The following is a 22,396-nucleotide window of genomic DNA, read 5'->3' as shown; positions in this document are numbered from 1 at the left end:
ACGTGTAGCATTCAATTTATTCCGGACCATTAAAGACGCCGCTTTCCGCATAGAATCATACGTCATCCTCGCCGCCATATTGGATGGGTCAAAGCGGAGAATAAAGATGCCTCATTCATGTGCTGCGTTTAACTGTACCAACAGGTTTGCCGTCCAAACGAGATCACATGGGATTACCTTTCACAGGTGAGACTGGAAAAATACTTTTCATTGTATTTGGTCATTATAATGTAATTTTACGAACAGATTTTTCTGACTTTGTGGCTAATATGAAGTCTCGCGCATAATAGTTTATGCGCATGCGTCCTTACTTCTTCTATTGTTCTGGTGTCTCCGAAGGGACCGTCTTACAGCACGCCTAGAGGTGTGGCATTTGTATTGCATCGTTTTCAGCAAGCGTTGCGTTGCCATATGGACCTGATATTTTACTGATCGTTGCCCATGTGGACGCGATATTTTTTTAAATAACATCTCGTTGCCGTTGTCGTGTGGATGTAGCCTCAGTCATCTTGTAGGCTGTTAGGGTCACTGGGGGCCAGGTGTAAACGGTGTTAGGTGGTGTTTACATTAGACCGTGTCAGCGGATCATCAGATTAACGTTTTTAAAACGATTCGCGTGTACACAGCAACGCCAATACACGATTCGCGTGCACACAGCAACGCCAATACATGGATACGCTCGGCTCTGCAGGCATCCTGCGCTCCAAATCACTCCGCCCTGAACAGCGAGTGCCCTCTGGAGGGTGCGCACTCCGGCCCTGCGCAGCTCACAGAGCGCGCGAGTGAAGCACACGAGCAGTGATTCGGGACAAATAGCAGGAAGTGAAAGTCCGCGCCGTTTTTCAGCAGTCGCGTCACATGACCAACGTGGCATGACCAACGCCAGCGAATCAGGAAGGTGGATGTCACAGTGACGTTGTCCAATGACGACGTCAGCTAGAGCTCAGCACAGCGTATCCTCGTTCCTCAATGTTTACACAGCACCGGATCAGATACGTAATGGATCGAATACGTGGGCTCTGGCGGATTCAAGTTGTTCCGCCTGTGGAGTCATTTCCCGGCGTTTTAATGTGAACGGACAGTGCATCCGCAACGAAAACGAGACGGATACGGTCTAATGCAAACACCACCTTAGCAGCCTAGAGGGTCGTTAGGGTGATCTGTGGGTCGTTGGCTCTCTCTACCATCATGTGAGTCATTGAAGTCAGCTGAGTCTTGGGCCAAGTTTACATTAGACCGTATCTGTCTCGTTTTCTTCGCGGATGCACTGTCTGTTTACATTAAACTGCCTGGAAACGCCGGGAAACGGGAATCCGCCAGGGTCCACGTATTCAATCTAGATCGTGTCTGGTCCGGTGCTGTGTAAACATTGAGAATACATGGATACGCTGTGTTGAGCTCTAGCTGGCGTCATCATTGGAGAACGTCACTGTGACATCCACCTTCCTGATTCGCTGGCGTTGGTCATGTGACGCGACTGCTGAAAAACGGCGCGGACTTCCGCCTTGTATCACTTTTCATTAAAGAGTATAAAAGTATGAAAATACTGCAAATACTGATGCAAATACTGCCCATTGTGTAGTTATGATTGTCTTTAGGCTTGCCATCCTTCCACTTGCAAGTGGTAAGTGATATGCACTGGGATCACACACACAGCGGCTCAGTCCCGAATCGTGGCTCGTGCACTTCACTTGCGCGCTCTGTGAGCTGCGCAGGGCTGGAGTGCGCACCCTCCAGAGGGCACTCGCTGTTCAGGGCGGAGTGATTTGGAGCGCAGGATGCCTGCGGAGCCGAGCGTATCCGTGTATTGGTGTTGCTGTGTGCACGCGAATCGTGTATTGGTGTTGCTGTGTGCACGCTAATCGTTTTAAAAACGTTAATCTGATGATCCGCTGATACGGTCTAATGTAAACCCCACCTTGGTGTGGATATGTATTCAGTTTTCTGGGAAGTGTGCCAAGGACTGCATTGTAGGTGACTGATAAGTGGTGTCTCAGACCACCTCCTGTGTTTAGTGATTGTTGTTCCAGGTTGGCGAAGATGGCTTCTTTTACTCCTTTTTAGAACCACCGGTCTTCTCTGGCTAAAATGTGTACACTGCAGTCCTGAAACAAGTGTCCTTTGTTATTGAGATGAAGATAGACTGCAGAGTCCTGACCTGGGGAACTGGCTCTCCTGTGTTGAGCCATGTGCCTATGAAGTGGTTGTTTCATTTCCACAATGTACAGGTCCGTGCATTCCTCACTGCATTGAATTACGTACACTACGTTGTCCTGTTTGTGTCTGGGTATTCTGTCCTTAGGGTGGACCAATTTCTGCCTCAAAGTGTTACTGGGTCTGAAATGTACAGGGAAGTTGTGTTTGTAGAAGATCCTCCAGGGTTTCTCAGTCCAGAAATGTAGGGGATGACAGTGTTCTTGCGTTTGTTGCTGTTTTCTTCCCTGTCCATTATGTTTCTTTTCCTTGTCTTGACAAATGCCCAGTTGGGATACCCACATTTCTGAAGTGCTTCCTTGATGTGTTTTTGCTCCTTCTCTTTTCCCTTTACCGTTGTAGGAATGTTCTGAGCCCTGTGATGTAAGGTCCTAATGACCCCCAATTTGTGTTCCAGTGGGTGGTAAGAGTCAAACAGTAGGTACTGGTCTGTGTGTGGGGGTTTCTGGTAGACCTCGATGCTAAGGCTTCTGTCTTCTTCAATGCGCACGCTGCTATCCAAAAAGGCTAGGTTGTTTCCACTGACATCCTCCTGAGTGAACTTGATGTTACTGTCCACTGCACTGATGTGCTCTGTGAAGGCTTCCACCTCATGGGTTTTGATTTTTACCCAGGTGTCATCCACATACCTGAACCAGTGGCTGGGAGCGACTCCTAAAAAAGTGGTCAGGGAGTTGTTTTCCACTTCCTCCATGTATAGATTGGTCACTATAGGAGACACCGGTGAACCCATGGCACATCCATGCTTCTGTTTGTAGAAACATTTGTTGAACTGGAAATAGGTGTTAGTCAGGCAGAGGTCAAGCAGGGTGCAAATGTGGTCCATGGTGAGGTTCGTTCTGTCCGGTAAGGTGCTGTCTTGAAGTCGTTTCCTAACCGATTCGACTGCTTCTGTGGTGGGAATGCAGGTGAAAAGGGAAGTGACATTGTAGGAAACCATGGTTTCATCTGAGTTTAGCTTTAGGTCTACAACTTTAGTAGCAAAATCTTAAGCGTTACTGACGTGATGTGGTGTGTTTCTGACAAGAGGAGCCAGGATGGTGGCTAGGTGTTTGGCGATGTTTATACGTGATAGAGTTTATGCTGCTGCTGATGGGTCTGAGTGGAGCTCCTTCCTTGTGAATCTTAGGGAGTCCATAAATGAGAAGAATGGCTTCCCCGTGGTACAGTGTGTAATACAGAGATTTGTTGATGGTATGGTCTTTTTCTAGTTGTTGTAGGCAGCTCACAACTTTCTTTTTGCTGGTGGGATCCCGCCTCGGGGTTTCGTAGGTGGTTGTGTAGCTGAGGAGACTGGTCAACTTTGAGTGGTAGTCCTCTGTGTTTAGTACCCACTGTGCATTTCTCTTTGTCAGCAGGAAGGATGATAATGTTCCTGTCTCTTTGAAGCGATGTAAGAGCCCTCCTTTCTTGGATGGTGAGGTTGGAGGGGGGTGCTTTCATGCTGGTGAGGGCAGTTGATACTTTCAGTCTAAGTTGTTCTGCCTCTGTGTTGGTCAGATTGTTTCTGATGGCTGACTCTGTGGCTGTGATGAGATCTACCACTGGTATCTGCTCTGGTAAAACTGCAAAATTTAGTCCTTTGTGTAAAACATCCTTCTCTGGTTGGGTGAGTTCGTAACCAGGTCATCATAATTGGGTGAATTGTTACATGCCTGTTTTTGATGGCTCCCAAAAGGGTCCACGTAAAATTTGCTGAAGGATATTTAACCATATTAGGTGTGTTGTATGTAATTTTATTTACCCTGTATGTATAATTTTGATTCTTTGTAATCAATGAAAACTTGTGCGCCAAATTCTTGGTTTTATGTTCTATTAAAAATGTGTGTTGTACAATCATTCTGCCATAGAAAAAGAACAGTTCAAAGAAATCATAGAAAGTCCAATATTGCCATGACACTCATGTCCATGATGACCTTCATGTCTGTGTATGTAAACTTCTAACCGCAACTGTATGTATGCAAAGCAAAAGAGTCCACATTCAAATATCAAGTGGTGAACAATTCTGCTCTGTTGAAGAGGTATAAGAAATGGGCAGGATGAAGATGGTATAAGCTAAAAAAAAAGAAATATAGTGCAACCAGTTATGATAAAATCATATCTCACCAGTGAGTGTTCTAAGTGGCGCTAAACAGCTTCTCTTTAAAATGGAACCACAAAACAACTGAGAGGAGCATTTATTACAGAATTCCTCAATTAAAAGGTTGATCTCATTGCTACATGTGACTGCATAATTTAGGAATGAATATCATCCATGATTTGCCATTTAGGTTTCTTAAATACAGCAGACTGTATTTAACAAGGGATGCCACAGATTTTTGTTTATCATGCAGAGTCCGCCATAATGCCGGGTAAACAAACAGCCACGACAGTTAATGAAAATCGAGATGACTGTAGTCAGTACAATCTCTGAAACTATTAAAATTTATTTTATACCAGCAGATCGCATTACATCCAAAAGCTGAAACATGCAGGCATCAGAGTGTCATATAATTTGCCCGCAAATATATTTGTTTATTATTTATTTTGCACAGTGTTTTTTTCTCTCTCTCTCTCGCTCTCTCTCTCTCTCTCTCTCGTGTGTGTTCACCGCTCCAGATGGTTAAATGCAGAGGTGGAGTTCTGCTGTACTTGAGGTACACGTGACCAAAAATAAAGGCTTCTTCTTCTTAATTTACCCACAAACATATTTATTCGACTTGAAAAGTGTACGGCAAACCAGCTACCGGATTTGGGATACGACGACATCCTGAACTAGTATTTGGGACTTCTAAATACACTGGAGATGCTAAAGGCAGGCAAAAGTACAGATACCTACCAATATTTCAAGGCAGGTTTCATGCTGGAATGTTATGGGAAATTCCCAAGAAAGAAAAATACCTTATTATGACAAAGGTAAGCTCAAATGTGGACTTCTAATAGTAATAAACAAGCCAGGGCCAAGATCTAGCATATTTTATGGTGTTTAGCCTCATCTACATTATCAGTACATAACAAACATGCTGCTAGTCGAGCCAAGCATTAGGTCTAATAAACCAGTGGTTCCCAACCACCGTGCCGTGGCACATTAGTGTGCCGTGAGAGATCATCAGGTGTACCATGGGAAATTATCCAATTTCACTTAATTGTTCCGAAAATAATTATTTATTTACTGCAAATAATTTGTCTTCGTTCGTCTATGCCAGCGATGTATAGTGACGGCAGAACAATTAAATACTCTTCCACTAGATGGCAGCAGGTAGCTAATTAACCTGTGTATCTACCTGTTGCCATTCAAACAATAGAATTAGTAATGCTTCGGGTGTGACAGCGCTGATAGCGATGGATAAATATTTGAAAAGAAAAAGTACACAATCCAAACTGGGTCCTGGAGAAAATTCTGACCCAGATGAAGGCCCTAGTATGAGTAGAGGTCAGAAGAAAGCAAAAAAAGGTGATTTTCCACAACCTATCTATGCGAGCTGGGCTTTTCAAGCATGACTGCTATAAAAACTAAAAAAGGAGAGTGACTCAGAGTTGTTGAGGAAGATCTTCGTGTGTGTCTTTCTTCAATTCCTGCAAGTATATCAGCTTTGTGTTCAACTAAACAGGCCCAGGTTTCACACTAAGTAAATTGTGAGTAAATTGAGAATAGATGATCATTATATTTCATTATATATATACTTTTTGTGACATTTTTGTTTGGTGGTGTGCCGTGGGATTTTTCGAATGTAAAATATGTGCCGTGGCTCAAGAAAGGTTGGGAAACACTGTAATAAACTATATCTCGTTGAAAGCCCACATCCAGATCTACATTTTAACGTTGCACAGAGCTTTCACACTAACCTGGTATAAAATCTTGTCCACACACACGGGAATGTTTTCTTGGCATCCAGTCTTCCCATTTAACTGCAGCTCACCATTTCTCTCATCTTTCTGGATTCGCCAGGAAGCGGTGAAATGTTAAACCAGGCTTATCTCCATGTCTGTTATTACATCCAAAAACACTACAGGCTTCTCACATTGTTCTTTTTAGATGTAACTGCTACAAGTTTATCTGTAGATGTTTCCTGAATTTGGCTTAGAATCCCTCGCGTACACTTGTGCTGATCGTTGGCAAACACAAAGCTCATCGGGTAACATGGCTGCGTCAACAAATCCACAGTTACGATGACGCTATGCCATGTGACCTTTTTGTTCTGTTCACTTTTGCTTTGTTTGTTAAACAACAATCTAATAGATTTGCCAAGGCAGTCGGGAACAATTCTTCAAGTAGGAGCCCTGTGTCCCGGGACACATTAAAATACCGAACATGCTTTTTTTTTTTTTTGCATTTTTTGTATGTAAAAATGCACATTGTCTGCGTTAACGCAATCCCTGAGGATATGTCTTTAACCTTGTGTAGAAGTGTGGTGTAAACTCATCAAAAAAGTTTTTAAAAATGATGGAATCAAAACCACAGAAGTTTCAGCAACAGTATGGGGTGTGTAGTTGTGGGTTTTTTTTTATGGTCAGGTTTCAGTATTGGCCATCAGGTTTCATATCCATGGTATTTGTGGTGATGTGACTGGCTGCTTGTCTTGTTTGAGTTTAGAAATGTTCCTTCAGCTGCACCAGGTCCCTTGTGGACGGGCTTGAAATCCTCCGTCAACAGGAATGAATATAATTTGACCAAAATTCACTTTTCATGAACAGTAACCATTATGAACGGTTACTTTTTAGGAGTTAAATCATTTTCATCAGTTGGTTAACGTAAAAGAGAAAAACATTTTCAGTAATCGTGTAGCTGTAGCTGTTTGTAGGTTTCTCAAAGCAGATGTACAATTGTACTGTTTTATTGCATTTATTAAAGGAGTTGCACTCGCACTGCTGTGATCTGAACAGCTGAAAGAAAATTCTCTTTGGGGTCCCATTCGGTCTTGTCTGCTTCCATAGCTCTCCGTTACTTGGTGAGTAAATTGTACTGCAGTAGTCTAATGACATCAGGGAGTCTTGGTTTATCGCTTTTTTGTAACAGTTGTTGGAAGAGAAAGTCCTCTGAATGTACCACATCAGTTTATTAACATGTCCCTGGTCACATTGCACTCGTCTGTGTAACCTGAGGGAAGTCATTTCACAGGCCAGTGAGCAGATGGAAACATTAATGGTGACTGGTTTATTCTCTTTGCCTGGACTCTGAGATGAGCTGCTGAAAGCCAAATAGAGAGCATGGTGTGTGTGTGTGTGTGTGTGTGTGTGTGTGTATTTTGAGTATTTTCTGCAATGCCGCTGTGTTGTCACACGGCCCAGTGGCTGCCTACTCTTCTGCAGGAGTGAGCCGTATGAAACATATACAGCACAAACATCATGCAATTCTTCTCTCCTGGCTTCGGTATATGCCTGACTATATATACACATGTGTAGGTTTATACTGAAGGACTGTTGAATAATTGTGTGTACAACCTTCAAAAACTGTATATATTTGTAGGAAACATTTTTGTTGTGGGATATTTAATGCTGTGGTATTTATTTATTTTTGTGCAGGAATGATCATAAGTGTGAGCAAAATTTACTTCTAGTATTTTTCCAACCACCATGTAAGAAATTTAACGAGACAGAGCATGTTGTTCTAGGGAAATGATCATCGGTAGGTCAATGGCAGCTGGCGGTAAAAAAATTTTTTTCCTTTTTTTTTGTGGAGTGGGGAGGGTGGGTGGGCACAGTGAATAATATACATTACTATCCATCCATCCATTATCTGTAGCCGCTTATCTTGTTCTACAGGGTCGCAGGCAAGCTGGAGCCTGTCCCAGCTGACTACGGGCGAAAGGCGGGGTACACCCTGGACAAGTCGCCAGGTCATCACAGGGCTGACACACAGACACAGACAACCATTCACACTCACATTCACACCTACGGTCAATTTAGAGTCACCAGTTAACCTAACCTGCATGTCTTTGGACTGTGGGGGAAACCGGAGCACCCGGAGGAAACCCACGTGGAGAACATGCAAACTCCACACAGAAAGGCTCTCACTGGCCGTTGGGCTCGAACCCAGGGCCTTCTTGCTGTGAGGCGACAGTGCTAACCACTACACCACCGTGCCGCCCTACATTACTAATATTTAACAATTGTTCCATGAAATCAAGTCGTACATGAGCTGATAGCGGACGAGGCACGTAGTGCCGAGTTGGCTATAAACCATGTACGATGAGATTGAGTGGAATAACTGTTTTATTCTATCCACATTCACTGGATTTTGAGAAACGGAGCATTTTTATTTTTTGCAACTTCGATAAATAAAAACTTTATGTAAAACGTCTGACAAAATAATTTCTGCTTAGAATGTAAACAAATGAGAGAAATGACAGCAATTTGTGAAAAATGCTAGAATAATAATTCTTGAAAAATCAAAAAGATATGTTCTTGCCATGGGCGGCACGGTGGTGTAGTGGTTAGCGCTGTCACCTCACAGCAAGAAGGTCCGGGTTCGAGCCCCGTGGCCGGCGAGGGCCTTTCTGTGCGGAGTTTGCATGTTCTCCCCGTGTCCGTGTGAGTTTCCTCCGGGTGCTCCGGTTTCCCCCACAGTCCAAAGACATGCAGGTTAGGTTAACTCTAAATTGACCGTAGGTGTGAATGTGAGTGTGAATGGTTGTCTGTGTCTATGTGTCAGCCCTGTGATGACCTGGCGACTTGTCCAGGGTGTACCCCGCCTTCCGCCCGTAGTCAGCTGGGATAGGCTCCAGCTTGCCCTGTAGGACAGGATAAAGCGGCTAGAGATAATGAGATGAGATGTTCTTGCCATCAAATACTTTTATTCCATATTTTTTTGCTTTTTATGTGGTTTTCAAGTAGAGTTTTTATTTCGTCCTCTGTTGGTTCAGCAACATGCTCCGCCAATTTGTTTTTCTCTACTCACGGTATATGAGCTGATAGCCTAGAAGTAGAGTAGTGAATCAGAGCATGGTGTTACTCCTATCCAGTGAATGTGGATAGAATAATTAAAGGTCTCCTTGCATCGTTTTTTCATTAATTGTGCGGTGGTCTCTAGTATAAATGAATGCCCTGTGAGCCGGTTTTGGTGAAAAAAATGCTGTGGTTCTCCTGTTTCAGGCTGTTCTAGTTTGGTGGAGGAGTGGGTGGCAGGAGAACGACAGGATTTCAGCTCTTACTCATTAATATTCATGACATGTAAACGTGTTACCTCTGATTGGCTAACAGCACTGTGACGCTACCTCCAGTGGGTCAGAACAAGCGGATGTGGGTGTCTTACTACGGTGAGAGAGAAGGATCAAACCGCGAAGGGAAAAATACCGCGTGCTGACGTCATTGATGTGCGACGCAAGGAAATAAGAAAATAAATTCAACAAGTGTTTGGGTTTTTACTGAACAAACAAACGAAAACAATGAACGAGTGACTTAAAAAAAGGATGTGAGTGACTTTGTAAAAACTGTTTTGATTGGCTATTATGGTCTCGACATCGATGTTTTGACCAATAACAATGTAGATAACACGAATTTTACATCACATTCAACGAGATTTAAACGAGACTAAAGATGGCGACTTACACATAATGTGTAAACATCGTTGGAGTTAATAAAGTTTGAACAGAATGAAGGAACATACCCCAACCCTCCCGAAATTAATTAAAAAAATTCTCAACAGATTTGGCATAATATAAAAAGGTTGTTTTTTTACTCAGAAAAAGCGGAAATCCGCCGAAAAGCGGAAAACTCTCATCCCTGCTGAGCTTGTGACCATGTCATGCATGCTAACGTGGAGAATATGAACATGGTATTTTGTAACAAAAACCTTCAAACAAAAAGTTCATGTTTTACTTACAGCTTGTGAGCTGGTGGTCGATCGTACAGATCCAGGTGTTTAAAAACAACCTCGAAGCAAAACCACTACTGAAGGCACCGAAGTTTGAAAAGTCACTGTGGTTGAAATGATCAGAACACAGTACTAACGCTGCATTATACTTCGCTGGTGGTGTTCCAAAGATAAATTCCAACCATTTCTTCTTCAGCTCTTCTATCTTGGGCAAGAAATGCAATGTTGATGTGTTACTGCTACAAATACCACAGGCACGAACTTGTCCAGACATGTTTTCAACTTGCTGTTAGGTCCTCTTCGTTAGCTACTGACGAGATGGGCTCTGCTATCTCTCCTCGCGCTTAAATCCGAACTTTCTTCCCGTGGGCGGTCGCAAGCCAAGGTGGGCGAGGCCATGAATACTAATTTTCGAAGTGATGTCACTTCGTATAGCTTTTTCAGATTCGTTCGTTTTTCTGACTATTTTCTTTCATAAGCTAAGACAGGGAATGGGAGTAGAATTACATTTTCACATGCAGCATGCATATGCAACTCGGAGTGAACTATGGTATTTCAAAAAGAGCCAGTATTAAACGTTTTTGGTGGAAGGGCACCTTTAACAACTATTCACCAAAGGCAAAGTGAATATCAGTGAAATAATAACCAAGATGAAGTCGAGGTTATTATTCACCAATATTCACTGAGCCGGAGGTGGATAATTGTTTTAGTATAAATATACAAGTGATAATGTCAGTTTTTAAAAAAATCATATTTTAAGAAACGGAGCATTTTTATTTTTATTTTTTGCAAATTCGATAAATAAAAACTTTATACAAAACATTTGACTGAATAATTTCCGCTCAGAATGTAAACACACTGGTGAAATGACAGTAGCAATTTGTGAAAAATGCGAAAATAATTATTCTTGAAAAGTAAAAAAAAGATACGTTCTTACCATCAAATACTTTTATTCCATATTTTGTTGTTGTTTTTTTTTTGTATTTTTGGGGGTTTGTTTTTGAGTAGACTTTTTATTTTGTCCTTGGTTGGTTCAGCAACACATTCCGCCATTTTGTTTTTCTCTCCTCATATGAGGTGATAGCCTAGTAGTAGAGTAACCAATCAGAGCACACGGTTGCTCATATCTGGTGAATGTGGATAAAATAAATAAGTTTATATATAACTTTTCCCATTTTATTCAAACAAAAAACCCCCCCACCAAACTTACAATTTTGTCATCTGTCTACTTGTGTAATTTGTACTTTGATTAGACAGTGTGTGTTCAGTCTATCAACTTTGTTTCTCTTCCAAAAATATTTTAGTGGAAAAATAATAACAGAGTCAATAATCCACTTCGTTCACATTCATTACACCTTTGACTGACTCTATAACATGCCTACTGGTGATGGATAACAGAAATGTCACCAAAATGGGCCAGAATATATTAGTGTGTTGGAGCTCAAAACTAGGTGGGTGTGACACTAATGTTGCTGATTGGTAGAATGAACCTACAGCAGAGCGTATCCCTGTGTACAGCACTGGACTCGTTACAGTTAGCCCACAGCCTTGCTTCATATTGTTCTGTCGTTGTTGTGTGTGTTTTTGTTTTTAATTTGCACTAGCAGCGGTAGCACAAATTGTTACGCTCATTCAGGGTCTTTCTAGTTTCTTCTCTTATTATTATTATTATTTTCATAACATTTTTAGGATGCTATTTCTCTTTCAGTTTTTAACCAGTTATCACCAAATTTCACATGAAAAATACCTCTGGGCTGGATTATGTTGCTATGACTTTTGGTGCTGATCTGGATCACCAAACCAGAATGATCCATGAAAAATGGGCTTTTTTTTCAATCACTTATAACTCTGTCAGTTTTCATTATTTTTTTCAATCAGCTTTTTTTTTTATTTTGTTCAGCAAAATAACCTTCACCTTGACCTTCAGTTGACAAAAGTCAGCTAGCGCAAATTACAGTGACTTTAGTCACAGTCTCTATCTAGTCTTTTTTCTTTTTAAATACAGGGTGTTTTAAAAACATTTGACATCCTTTCACAATCTAATAACTTTGCCAATTCTCGTTCAATTGACCTCAAATTTTAACAGCATGTGTGGAAACGGGTCAAAAATTTATGTTTTAATGTTTTTTTGTTTTTATCTTTTTAGCCATAGAAATGCCATTCACTGGAAAAGAAAAGGTGTTTTGTGTGTTAGAATATGCTCGAATACAGTCAAACAAGACTGCAGCGTGCATTTATAAGAGAATTCTCGAAAAATGCCCCAACTGCAATGCAGATTTGGACATAGCACAAAAAGTTCCAAGAGGAAGGCTGTCTGTGTGTGTGTGTGTGTCTGTCTCTCTCAGGCGGTGTGCATATTGAAAATTTGTGAAATTGTTAATGGAATCCACATACCTTTTTGAATTTCTCATTCAAATTTTGAGGAATAAATCTTCTATTGCTCAACATTAAGCCTGTTCAGTTTCATTTGCCTAGACTATGTAGTTTCTGGGATATTTACATCTCAAATAATATCCAATTTTTTTAAATACCCTGTACATGTACAGCTAGCGGTGCTGCTGTATTCAGTTTTAAAAAGTCACAAATAATCCTCTTTAAAACATAAGATGATGTGGAAGAAACCAAAATATGAAACCTTATATTGATTTTTCTTTTACCTTTGAGAGACGGGGCGATTAGCCCTGCTGTCCTATTGATACGAGTCGCCCCTGGTCAGGGCACTCTGAGACTGATGAATTATTTTCCAGTTCAGCGCATACCAAAGAGTTATTTGTGTCTCATACACATCATTCGGCAAACAGTAAACATTTTTAATAATAAAGGAATGACCTCTACTGTCTTTTCATTTTTTGGTTACATTTAACATTGTGGAGTGTCTCCAAAACAAGTTACAGTGGTGCTTGAAAGTTTGTGAACCCTTTAGAATTTTCTACATTTCTGCATTAATATGACCTAAAACATCATCAGATTTTCACACAAGTCCTAAAAGTAGATAAAGAGAACCCAGTTAAACAAATGAAACAAAAATATTATACTTGGTCATTTATTTATTGAGGAAAATGATCCAATATTACATATCTGTGAGTGGCAAAAGTATGTGAACCTTTGCTTTCAGTATCTGGTGTGACCCCCTTGTGCAGCAATAACTGCTTGCGGTAACTGTTGATCAGTCCTGCACACCGGCTTGGAGGAATTTTAGTCCATTCCTCCATACAGAACAGCTTCAGCTCTGGGATGTTGGTGGGTTTCCTCACATGAACTGCTCACTTCAGGTCCTTCCACAACATCTCGATTGGATTAAGGTCAGGACTTTGACTTGGCCATTCCAAAACATTAACTTCTTTAACCATTCTTTGGTAGAATGACTTCTGTGCTTAGGGTCGTTGTCTTGCTGCATGACCCACCTTCTCTTGAGATTCAGTTCATGGACAGATGTCCTGACATTTTCCTTTAGAATTTGCTGGTATAATTCAGAATTCATTGTTCCAAGCTGTCCTGGCCCAGATGCAGCAAAACAAGCCCAAACCATGATACTACCACCACCATGTTTCACAGATGGGATAAAGTTCTTATGCTGGAATGCAGTGTTGTCCTTTCTCCAAACATAACGCTTCTCATTTAAACCAAAAACTTCTATTTTGGTCTCATCTGTCCACAAAACATTTTTCCAATAGCCTTCTGGCTTGTCCATGTGATCTTTTGCAAACTGCAGATGAGCAGCAGTGTTCTTTTTGGAGAACAGTGGCTTTCTCCTTGCAACCCTGCCATGCACACTATTGTTGTTCAGTGTTCTCCTGATGGTAGACTCATGAACATTAGCCAATGTGAGAGAGGCCTTCAGTTGCTTAGAAGTTACCCTGGGGTTCTTTGTGACCTCGCCGACTATTACACGCCTGGCTCTTGGAGTGATCTTTGTTGGTCAACCACTCCTGGGGAGGGTAACAATGGTCTTGAATTTCCTCCTTTTGTATACAGTCTGTCTGACTGTGGATTGGTGGAGTCCAAACTCTTTAGAGATGGTTTTGTAACCTTTTCCAGCCTGATGAGCATCAACAACGCTTTTTCTGAGGTCCTCAGAAATCTCCTTTGTTCGTGCCATGATACACTTCCACAAACATGTGTTGTGAAGATCAGACTTTGATAGATCCCTGTTCTTTAAATAAAACAGGGTGCCCACTCACACCTGATTGTCATCCCATTGATTGAAAACACCTGACTCTAATTTCACCTTCTAATTAACTGCTAATCCTAGAGGTTCACATACTTTTGCCATTCACAGATATGTAATATTGGATCATTTTCCTCAATAAATAAATGATCAAGTATAATATTTTTGTCTCATTTGTTTAACTGGGTTATCTTTATCTACTTTTATGACTTGTGTGAAAATCTGATGGTGTTTTAGGTCATACTTATGCAGAAATATAAAAAATTCTAAAGGGTTCACAAACTTTCAAGCACCACTGTAGTTCCTTTTGCCATTTATAGCAGTTATAAACAGTTCCCTCATCATCCTCTCTCTTTTTTTCTCTCTCTAGAATTAATAAGACAAAAGTTCTGCTTGTCATGTGACCAAAAAAAAAAAAAGGATTTCAGAGTCCTCAGTTTTGAAGACTTTTCCGTGTTGGAAAGCTTTACACTGGAGAGTCCTTCCAAAATTGTTAAGTAAACATCTCCTTAGAGAAAACTTTTACTGTATCAACAATTACACGCTTGTTGAATTTGTTTATGTGGAGCGTCCATTGTACAATTAGCAAATGATAACATGTTACAACAAGCACATTAACATAAACCCGTCTTTTGCATTCCAGGACTATAGTCAGAGCTGCTGTTCTACTAGTGTGAGGTGAATGAAAACCTTAAGTGCAACATAAATGACCTCATCCTTGCAGAAAATTAATCACCACCCCTGTCCAGTCAGAATCAAGAATTCGGCAGGGGTATAAGAATAAGACTTGATGGCGTATTGTGATGGCATGCTCAAAATTCAGTAGAACAGTCCGTATTATGATAAACATGAACTCTGAAGAGCGAATTGCTCTGTGAACCTTCAGTCATGTGGACAGGTTGCTTGAGAAGGCCTCTTATACTTTTCACTGATTTGGAAATGAAGTTGCAGATGCTGTTGAGTGCAATGATGAAGACTTTCAAGCTGTACTTGGACTTGAAGCTGTTTATTCTTGTCTTGTTTTCCTCAGGGTTTGAACACTGCTTGAATATGTTCAGTGAAATATTCTTGAACGTGTTACACCATGTATGCAGTTTCTCACCTCACATAACATCCAGGTTTCTTTTTCTTCTGTGTGTTTCTTCTCTAGGTGTGTGAGCAGTGGTCCATGATGCACAGCTAATGCTGGCCTGGCTGCCTCTCTGTCTGCAGTAGATTCATGGCAGCATTAGGGGTAAGCTGACACCAACACTCATAACCTTGTTTATTTTCATCCACTGGTGAGGAAGGATCATGTCAGAATGACCTCAGTGTCTATCAGCACTAAATACATGAGCAAGAGGGCAATTTGCTCTCACCCTGGTCAGAACGTTTTCCGAGACATTCTGAATAACCCAGAACTCTGTTTAAGCACAGCTTGCAGAATGGAGGTGGAAATGTGTGAAAAGGCGCAGGAATGTTCATATCCTGGCAGAGTGAATGGATGTGTCGGTTTGCCATCACATACTGTACCTGTGTTCAGTGGCTCTATGACTGTGGCACAAGCAGCAGGGCGGAAGAATGTCGTGGCTTGATTCATGTGTCTCTGGAAAAAGCATGAGGGATTTGTTTTTCTCTGAATAAATTTATTTCAATTAAAGTTAAACTCCCTCCCATGCCAGGACCTGGTCTTCCCAGGCAGGCTCCTGTCCCAGTACTAACCAGCTCTTTGAGGCGCATGGGTGCGGTACCGATCTCCCTTTCTATAGCCTTTGGCCTCTCGTCTACTACATAGCTAGGGTTACAGTGGGGGTCTAGTCCTCTGGTAACCATGAGAGTTTGACTCCCTCCATGCATCTGTATTGCAGCGTGCCTTGCCAGATGGCAGTAGGTAACATTTCTATGATGGTCTTTGGTATAACCCAACTGTGAGTAGAACTCTCAATCTCCCGGTCGAGAGGCGGACACAATAACCACTCGGCCAGTTCACGGTATTTCAATTAAAAGTTGGATTTTTCTCATTTTTTTCAGTGTGAGATGACGCGACTTCACCAAAAGGTGGATTTTTTTCTTACCCTTTTTACTGATTTTTACAGGGGGTGCCAAAATATATATAAAATCAGAGATGTCCATAAGCATCAGCGGTTTTCTCTGCCTACACAGACGGTCTGTGCCGACTACTCAATCCCAGAAAAAAATAAAAACTTGCCTTTTCAGTGTTCAAGCGATTTATATCGTCTCCGCTGCCCATAATTTGCTGCAAGTCCAATTATTCCACCAGGAAATTGTCTTTGATTTGGGTCTAGCATGACCAGAAGCAACCACCATATTTGTTGATCAATTTTTGCGCTCTGATTGGCTGAGCCAGACCACATGACCACGCCACAGCAGACAATGGTAAAGACGCAGTTGGTGGTTGTTGCAGACGATTTCACTGTTTTCACAAAATGCCACCAAAGAAGAAGCTAAAACCTTCCTTGGGCCAAACAAAGTCTATGTTTTCTGCAGGTTTGTGCATATGAATCATAATTGATATTTTCATACGTAAGAATTGTTATTTTCATATTCAGAAAACTACCCGGAGTGCCTGAGTTCCCATAGAGATGTCTGGTCCCTTAAGCCTAGGTCACAACCGGACGTACGATTTTTTGGCCGTGCGATTTTTAACATTTCCCAAATCGCTGCATTTTTTTTTGATCATGGAGAAAGATGCGCGTTGGCCGTAAGTTTGTCTTGCAACCTGAAAAAAACGTAAGCGCCCGTAGAGTTTGTTTGACATGACAAAGAACCTCTGCGGCCAGTCTATGGCTCGAAAATCAGCACGTCACACGCGTGCCCTCCGTGCGTTTCACGTGTACCCTCTGTGCATTTCTTGCGTTTTTTGCACGTAGACCGGCCGTAGGAGCACGTACGGCCGGTTGTGACCGAGGCTTTAGCTAAGGCTTCATACTTATAAAGTGCAAGTACAAATAACTAATTGTGTGCAAATATTTATGCTGATATTAAAACTATACAATACAGTGGTGCTTGAAAGTTTGTGAACCCTTTAGAATTTTCTATATTTCTGCATTAATATGACCTAAAACAACATCAGATTTTCACACAAGTCCTAAAAGTAGATAAAGAGAACCCAGTTAAACAAATGAGACAAAAAATATTATATTTGGTCATTTATTTATTGAGGAAAATGATCCAATATTACATATCTGTGAGTGGCAAAAGTATGTGAACCTTTGCTTTCAGTATCTGGTGTGACCCCCTTGTGTAGCAATAACTGCAACTAAATGTTTCCAGTAACTGTTGATCAGTCCTGCACACCGGCTTGGAAGAATTTTAGCCCATTCCTCCATACAGAACAGCTTCAACTCTGGGATGTTGGTGGGTTTCCTCACATGAACTGCTCACTTCAGGTCCTTCCACAACATTTCGATTGGATTAAGGTCAGGACTTTGACTTGCCCATTCCAAAACATTAACTTTATTCTTCTTTAACCATTCTTTGGTCGAACGACTTCTGTGCTTAGGGTCGTTGTCTTGCTGCATGACCCACCTTCTCTTGAGATTCAGTTCATGGACAGATGTCCTGACATTTTCCTTTAGAATTCACTGGTATAATTCAGAATTCATTGTTCCATCAATGATGGCAAGTCGTCCTGGCCCAGATGCAGCAAAACAGGCCCAAACCATGATACTATCACCGTCATGTTTCACAGATGGGATAAGGTTCTTATGCTGGAATGCAGTGTTTTCCTTTCTCCAAACATAACGCTTCTCATTTAAAGGTGCCCTTCCACCAAAAACGTTTAATACTGGCTCTTTTTGAAATATCATAGTTCACTCCGAGTTGCATATGCATGCTGGATGTGAAAATGTAATTCTACTCCCATTCCCTGTATTAGCTTATGAAAGAAAATAGTCGGAAAAACGAGCGGATCTGAAAAAGCCATACGAACTTGCGTCACTTCGAAAATTAGTATTCATGGCCTCGCCCACCTTGGCTTGCGACCGCCCACGGGAAGAAAGTTCAGATTTAAGCACGAGGAGAGCTAGCAGAGCCCATCTCGTCAGTAGCTAACGAAGAGGCCCTAACAGCAAGTTGAAAACATGGCTGAACAAGTTCGTGCCTGTGTTATTTAACGAAGAGCACCTAACAGCAAGTTGAAAACATGTCTGGACAAGTTCATGTCTGTGTTATTTGTGGCAGTAACACATCAACGTTGCATGTTTGGGGAGGCTGGGGCCTCCCCTGCCCGAGTTACGAGCGTCCAGAGTCGGGCTGGAGCCGCCGACAGAAACGAAATGTAAGCGGAGCAATGTTGCAAGATAGAAGAGGTGAAGAAGAAATGGTTGGAATTTATCTTTGGAACACCACCAGCGAAGTATAATGCACGTTAGTACTGTGTTCTGATCATTTCAACCACAGTGACTTTTCAAACTTCGGTGCCTTCAGTAGTGGTTTTGCTTCGAGGTTGTTTTTAAATACCTGGATCTGTACGATCGACCACCAGCTCACAAGCTGTAAGTAAAACATGAACTTTTTGTTCGAAGGTTTTTGTTACAAAATAGCATGTTCATATTCTCCACGTTAGCATGCATGACATGGTCACAAGCTCGGCAGGGATGAGAGTTTTCCACTTTTCGGCGGATTTCCGCTTTTTCTGAGTAAAAAACGATGGTTGCGTATGTAACCGCGGTTCTGTGAATTTCGGATGACCGCCAGAGGCGGTGCTTTAAGCACCCGGATGTCCATCACATGCGCATGCAGTTCGAGTGTGTATACCAACAAAGTCGCTTGCGACAGGGGTGACGTATGTCATTGCACCGGTACTTAAGGTGCGTTCACCCCGGAAGCATTCTCTTGGCAGTCTTCTCGTCAGCCTTCCGAGTGACGGCCAAGCCCTGGCGGTCATCCGAAATTCATAGAACCGCGGTTACATACGCAACCATCGTTCTATTTCATTTCTCCTGACCGCCAGAGGCGGTGCTTTAAGCACCCGGATGACTAATACCAACAGGGTCACAAGGAAGACCTATTTACCCTACAAATGGCTGAAAAGGGTGGCTGTGGCCAGTGGATTGTGCATGGCCACATTAACCCTATAAAACCTTGCAAACGTGCAAGTTCGGACCCATGAGGCAGCAGCGCAGATATCAGAGAGTGGAACTCCACGTAGAGCCGCCCATGATGCAGCCACACTCCGAGTGGAGTGGCCTCGGATGTGGGGAGGGACCGGGAGGCTGCTGCTAATGGCCTCCACGGTCCAGTTCGACAGTCTCTGTTTGGACAACGTGTGGCCGCGCCTATGTCCAGTGTGACCCACAAACAGTACATCCGACTGCCAAAATGCAGCAGTCGCTTCAATGTATGCCCTCAGTGCTCGAACTGGGCAAAGAAGGACGTGACCTTGGCCCTGCTCATTCTCCTCAGGCGGTGGTCTGAAGGCTTCCAGGCTGAGGGGCTGATTGGTGTATGAAGAGGAGAAGTTCTTGGGCATAAACGAAGGATTAGGCCACAATGTTACACCCGTGCCATCGGGGCTCCATTGTAAGCACTCCCGGCCGATAGACAGGGTGTGTAGTTCACCCACTCTCTTAGCCAATGCCATAGCTAAAAGGAATACTGTCTTTAAAGATAGCCATTTGAGCTCCGTCCCCTGTAGGGGTTCACTTAAAACCAGAGGCAAGTCCCAAGCTGGTCTTGGACTGCGTTGAGGGGGTCTTATGCGCTGAGCACCTTTAAGAAAGCGGCTCACCAGTGTGTGGGATCCCACAGTCAGCCTGTCTACCCTGTTGTGCATTGCGGATATAGCCGCTACATACGACTTGATGGTGGAGGGTGCAAGGCCCTCGTCCAGACGAGACTGTAAAAAGCTGAGAATCACCGGTATCGGGCAACATGCCAGTTCCTGATGGCGTGCTTGGCACCAACTCACAAAGAGCTTCCACTTATTGGCATAGAGCACATTGGTGGAAGGTGCGCGGGAACACTGGATGGTCCGCACAACGGTCAACTCACATTCTGCTAGCAGTGGGTCGGGCCCTTCACACCCACAGCCGCAACCGTGCTGGGTTCGGATGCCAAATTTGACTCCCCATCTGTGAGAGGAGGTCCATCCCTGCAGGGAGACACCAAGGCTCCTTGTACAGCAACCCGTACAGGGTAGGGAACCAGACTCTTCCCGGCCAATAGGGGGCTATCAACAGCACCCTGTGGCCCTCCTTGAGGATCCTCTCGAGAGTGGGCAGAATTAGCGGGAGTGGTGGGAAAGCATACAGGAGCTGCTGTGGCCACTCGTGTGCCAGTGCGTCTTGGCCCAAGGGGCTTGACGTTTCTTCCAGTGTAAACCACAGGGGACAATGTGTCGTGGCCTGGGAGGCGAAAAGGTCCACCTCTGCCCTGCCGTATCGCAGCCAAATACTCTGCACCACTTCTGGGTGCGGCTTCCACTCCCCCGGGTCGGGGTTCTGTCGTGACAGAAGATCCGCAGCAGTGTTCCTCACTCCTGGTAAATGCATTGCCCTCAGGTTCACCAGACGAGGGTAAGCCCATGTCAGCAGGTGCCGAGTGAGCTTTCAGGGAAGGTAGTGACCTGGTGCCACCCTGGTGGTTTATATGATAGACCACAGATGTATTTTCGGTCTTTATAAGGACATGCCGACCCGCTAAAACCGGAAGGAAATGTTTCAGGGCGAGGAAGACTGCCCGCAGCTCTAACACATTGATGTGTTGTCCCCGCTGTTGTGGGGCCCATATGCCCCGGGCAGTCCTGTACTGCCACACTGCGCCCCAGCCGATCAGTGATGCATCGGTGGCGACTACTTCTCTGCGAGAGGGTATGGACCCCATGGGGACACCCCGCATTAGAAAAGAGCGCTCTCTCCATGGGCGTAGACATGAGGAGCAACTGGCCGTGATTCTGACTGGCCTGTGCCTGTGAGGTTGTGGATGTAACCCAAGGCTATTCATCCAGATTTGTAGAGGCCTGAGTGTGAGGAGGCCCAACGGAACTACCGACGAGGCCGCGGTGAGCATACCTAGTAGTGTCTGGAAAGACCTGAAGGTCAGGGTTCGTCCCTTCCTGAAGCGATGTAACCGTCGGACAATATCGCTCACCCGTCGCTGAGACAGGGTTGCCCTCAACAGCTGAGAATCCAGCTGAAGGCCAAGAAAAACAGTCTTCTGGCTGGGTGTGAGGGAGCTCTTGGCGTGGTTCACCCTGAGCCCAAGTTTGGTGATGTGAGAAACCAGCACGGCTGGGTCGCTGAGTGCGTCTACCCTTGACTGAGAACAAATCAACCAGTCGTCCAGGTAGGGGAAGATACGCGTTCCCCTGCTCTGAAGTAGAGACAGTGCTGCCGCGACGAATCTCATAAAGATTCTGGGAAGTATGCATCCTTCAGATCGATGGTTGTGAACCAATCGTCCCGTCTGATGCTGTTTAAGACGTTGGATGTGTGCAGCATACGGAATTTGAAGACCTTGAGGTGGTCATTCAAATGTCTCAGATCCAGTATGGGGCGAAGCCCACCCCCTTTTTTTGGGATGATGAATTAGGTGGAATAAAACCCACTGTTTTGTGAAGGTGGATCTAATGGCTCGATGGCACCCTTTTTCAGGAGGGTCAAGACCTCCTGGTGTATTGCCAGAGCTTTGGCTTGGTCTTTTACTATAGTCATTTTGACCCCTTGAACTCTCGGCGGTCGGCATCTGAATTGTATGCTGTAACCCTGAGAGAGGGTGGATATAACCCAGGGGTCCGATGTTACCACTTCCCAGTAGGCAAGTTGTTGACTGGTGAAGTGTCCGACCGCCGGAGTGGAGTAGTCAACGTCTGCCTCCATGCCCCCTACGGCCCCTGGGGGGGAGTGGGAATTGTACCCCGACGTGCCTGTGTGGCGGCACCAAAGAGCTGTCCCGGAATCACTGGGAGAGTGCGGAGGGCCCTCCTGCAGGGCTCTGAGAGTGGTGACTGAGCCAACCATACCTGACGCCTGGCGAGAGTTAAAGACGGCATTAGTCTGCCCAGCTCCCTGGACATGAAAGCAAATGCCTGCAGCGAGGCCTCGCTTAGGCTTTGCAGTGATGGGTCTGCTCCAGAAGACTGAGACTGGGCCAGGATCAGGTGAGATAACGAATTGCCTATGCGTGCAGCCCATGCTGCAGCGTCATAGCTCTTCCCGATGAAGTCATCGGTCAAACGACACTGTGGTCGTGGACAGCGAGCGTCGGGTCTCAACGCCTCG

The 22,396-nt window shown here is 43.7% G+C and overlaps 1 protein-coding gene across 7 annotated transcripts in view; it reads left to right on the top strand.

Annotated features, from left to right (window-relative positions):
- The window catches only part of LOC132881984 (polycomb group RING finger protein 3), a 182,903-nt gene that overhangs the window by 99,007 nt on the left and 61,500 nt on the right, over positions 1-22,396 (top strand). For all 7 annotated transcript variants that reach the window (XR_009654093.1, XM_060915118.1, XM_060915120.1 and 4 more), the window contains exon 2: positions 15,325-15,408. Coding sequence is in view for 6 of the 7 variants with exons in the window: in XM_060915118.1 (XP_060771101.1) it covers positions 15,394-15,408 (15 nt within the window). In the remaining variant the exon portion in view is untranslated. The remainder of the gene's footprint in view (positions 1-15,324; positions 15,409-22,396) is intronic.

The sequence above is a fragment of the Neoarius graeffei genome, chromosome 2 (genome assembly GCF_027579695.1).
Source record: "Neoarius graeffei isolate fNeoGra1 chromosome 2, fNeoGra1.pri, whole genome shotgun sequence".
In the NCBI taxonomy this organism is placed as follows: Eukaryota; Metazoa; Chordata; class Actinopteri; order Siluriformes; family Ariidae; genus Neoarius; species Neoarius graeffei.
This window is presented reverse-complemented; position numbering and strand designations above follow the sequence as displayed.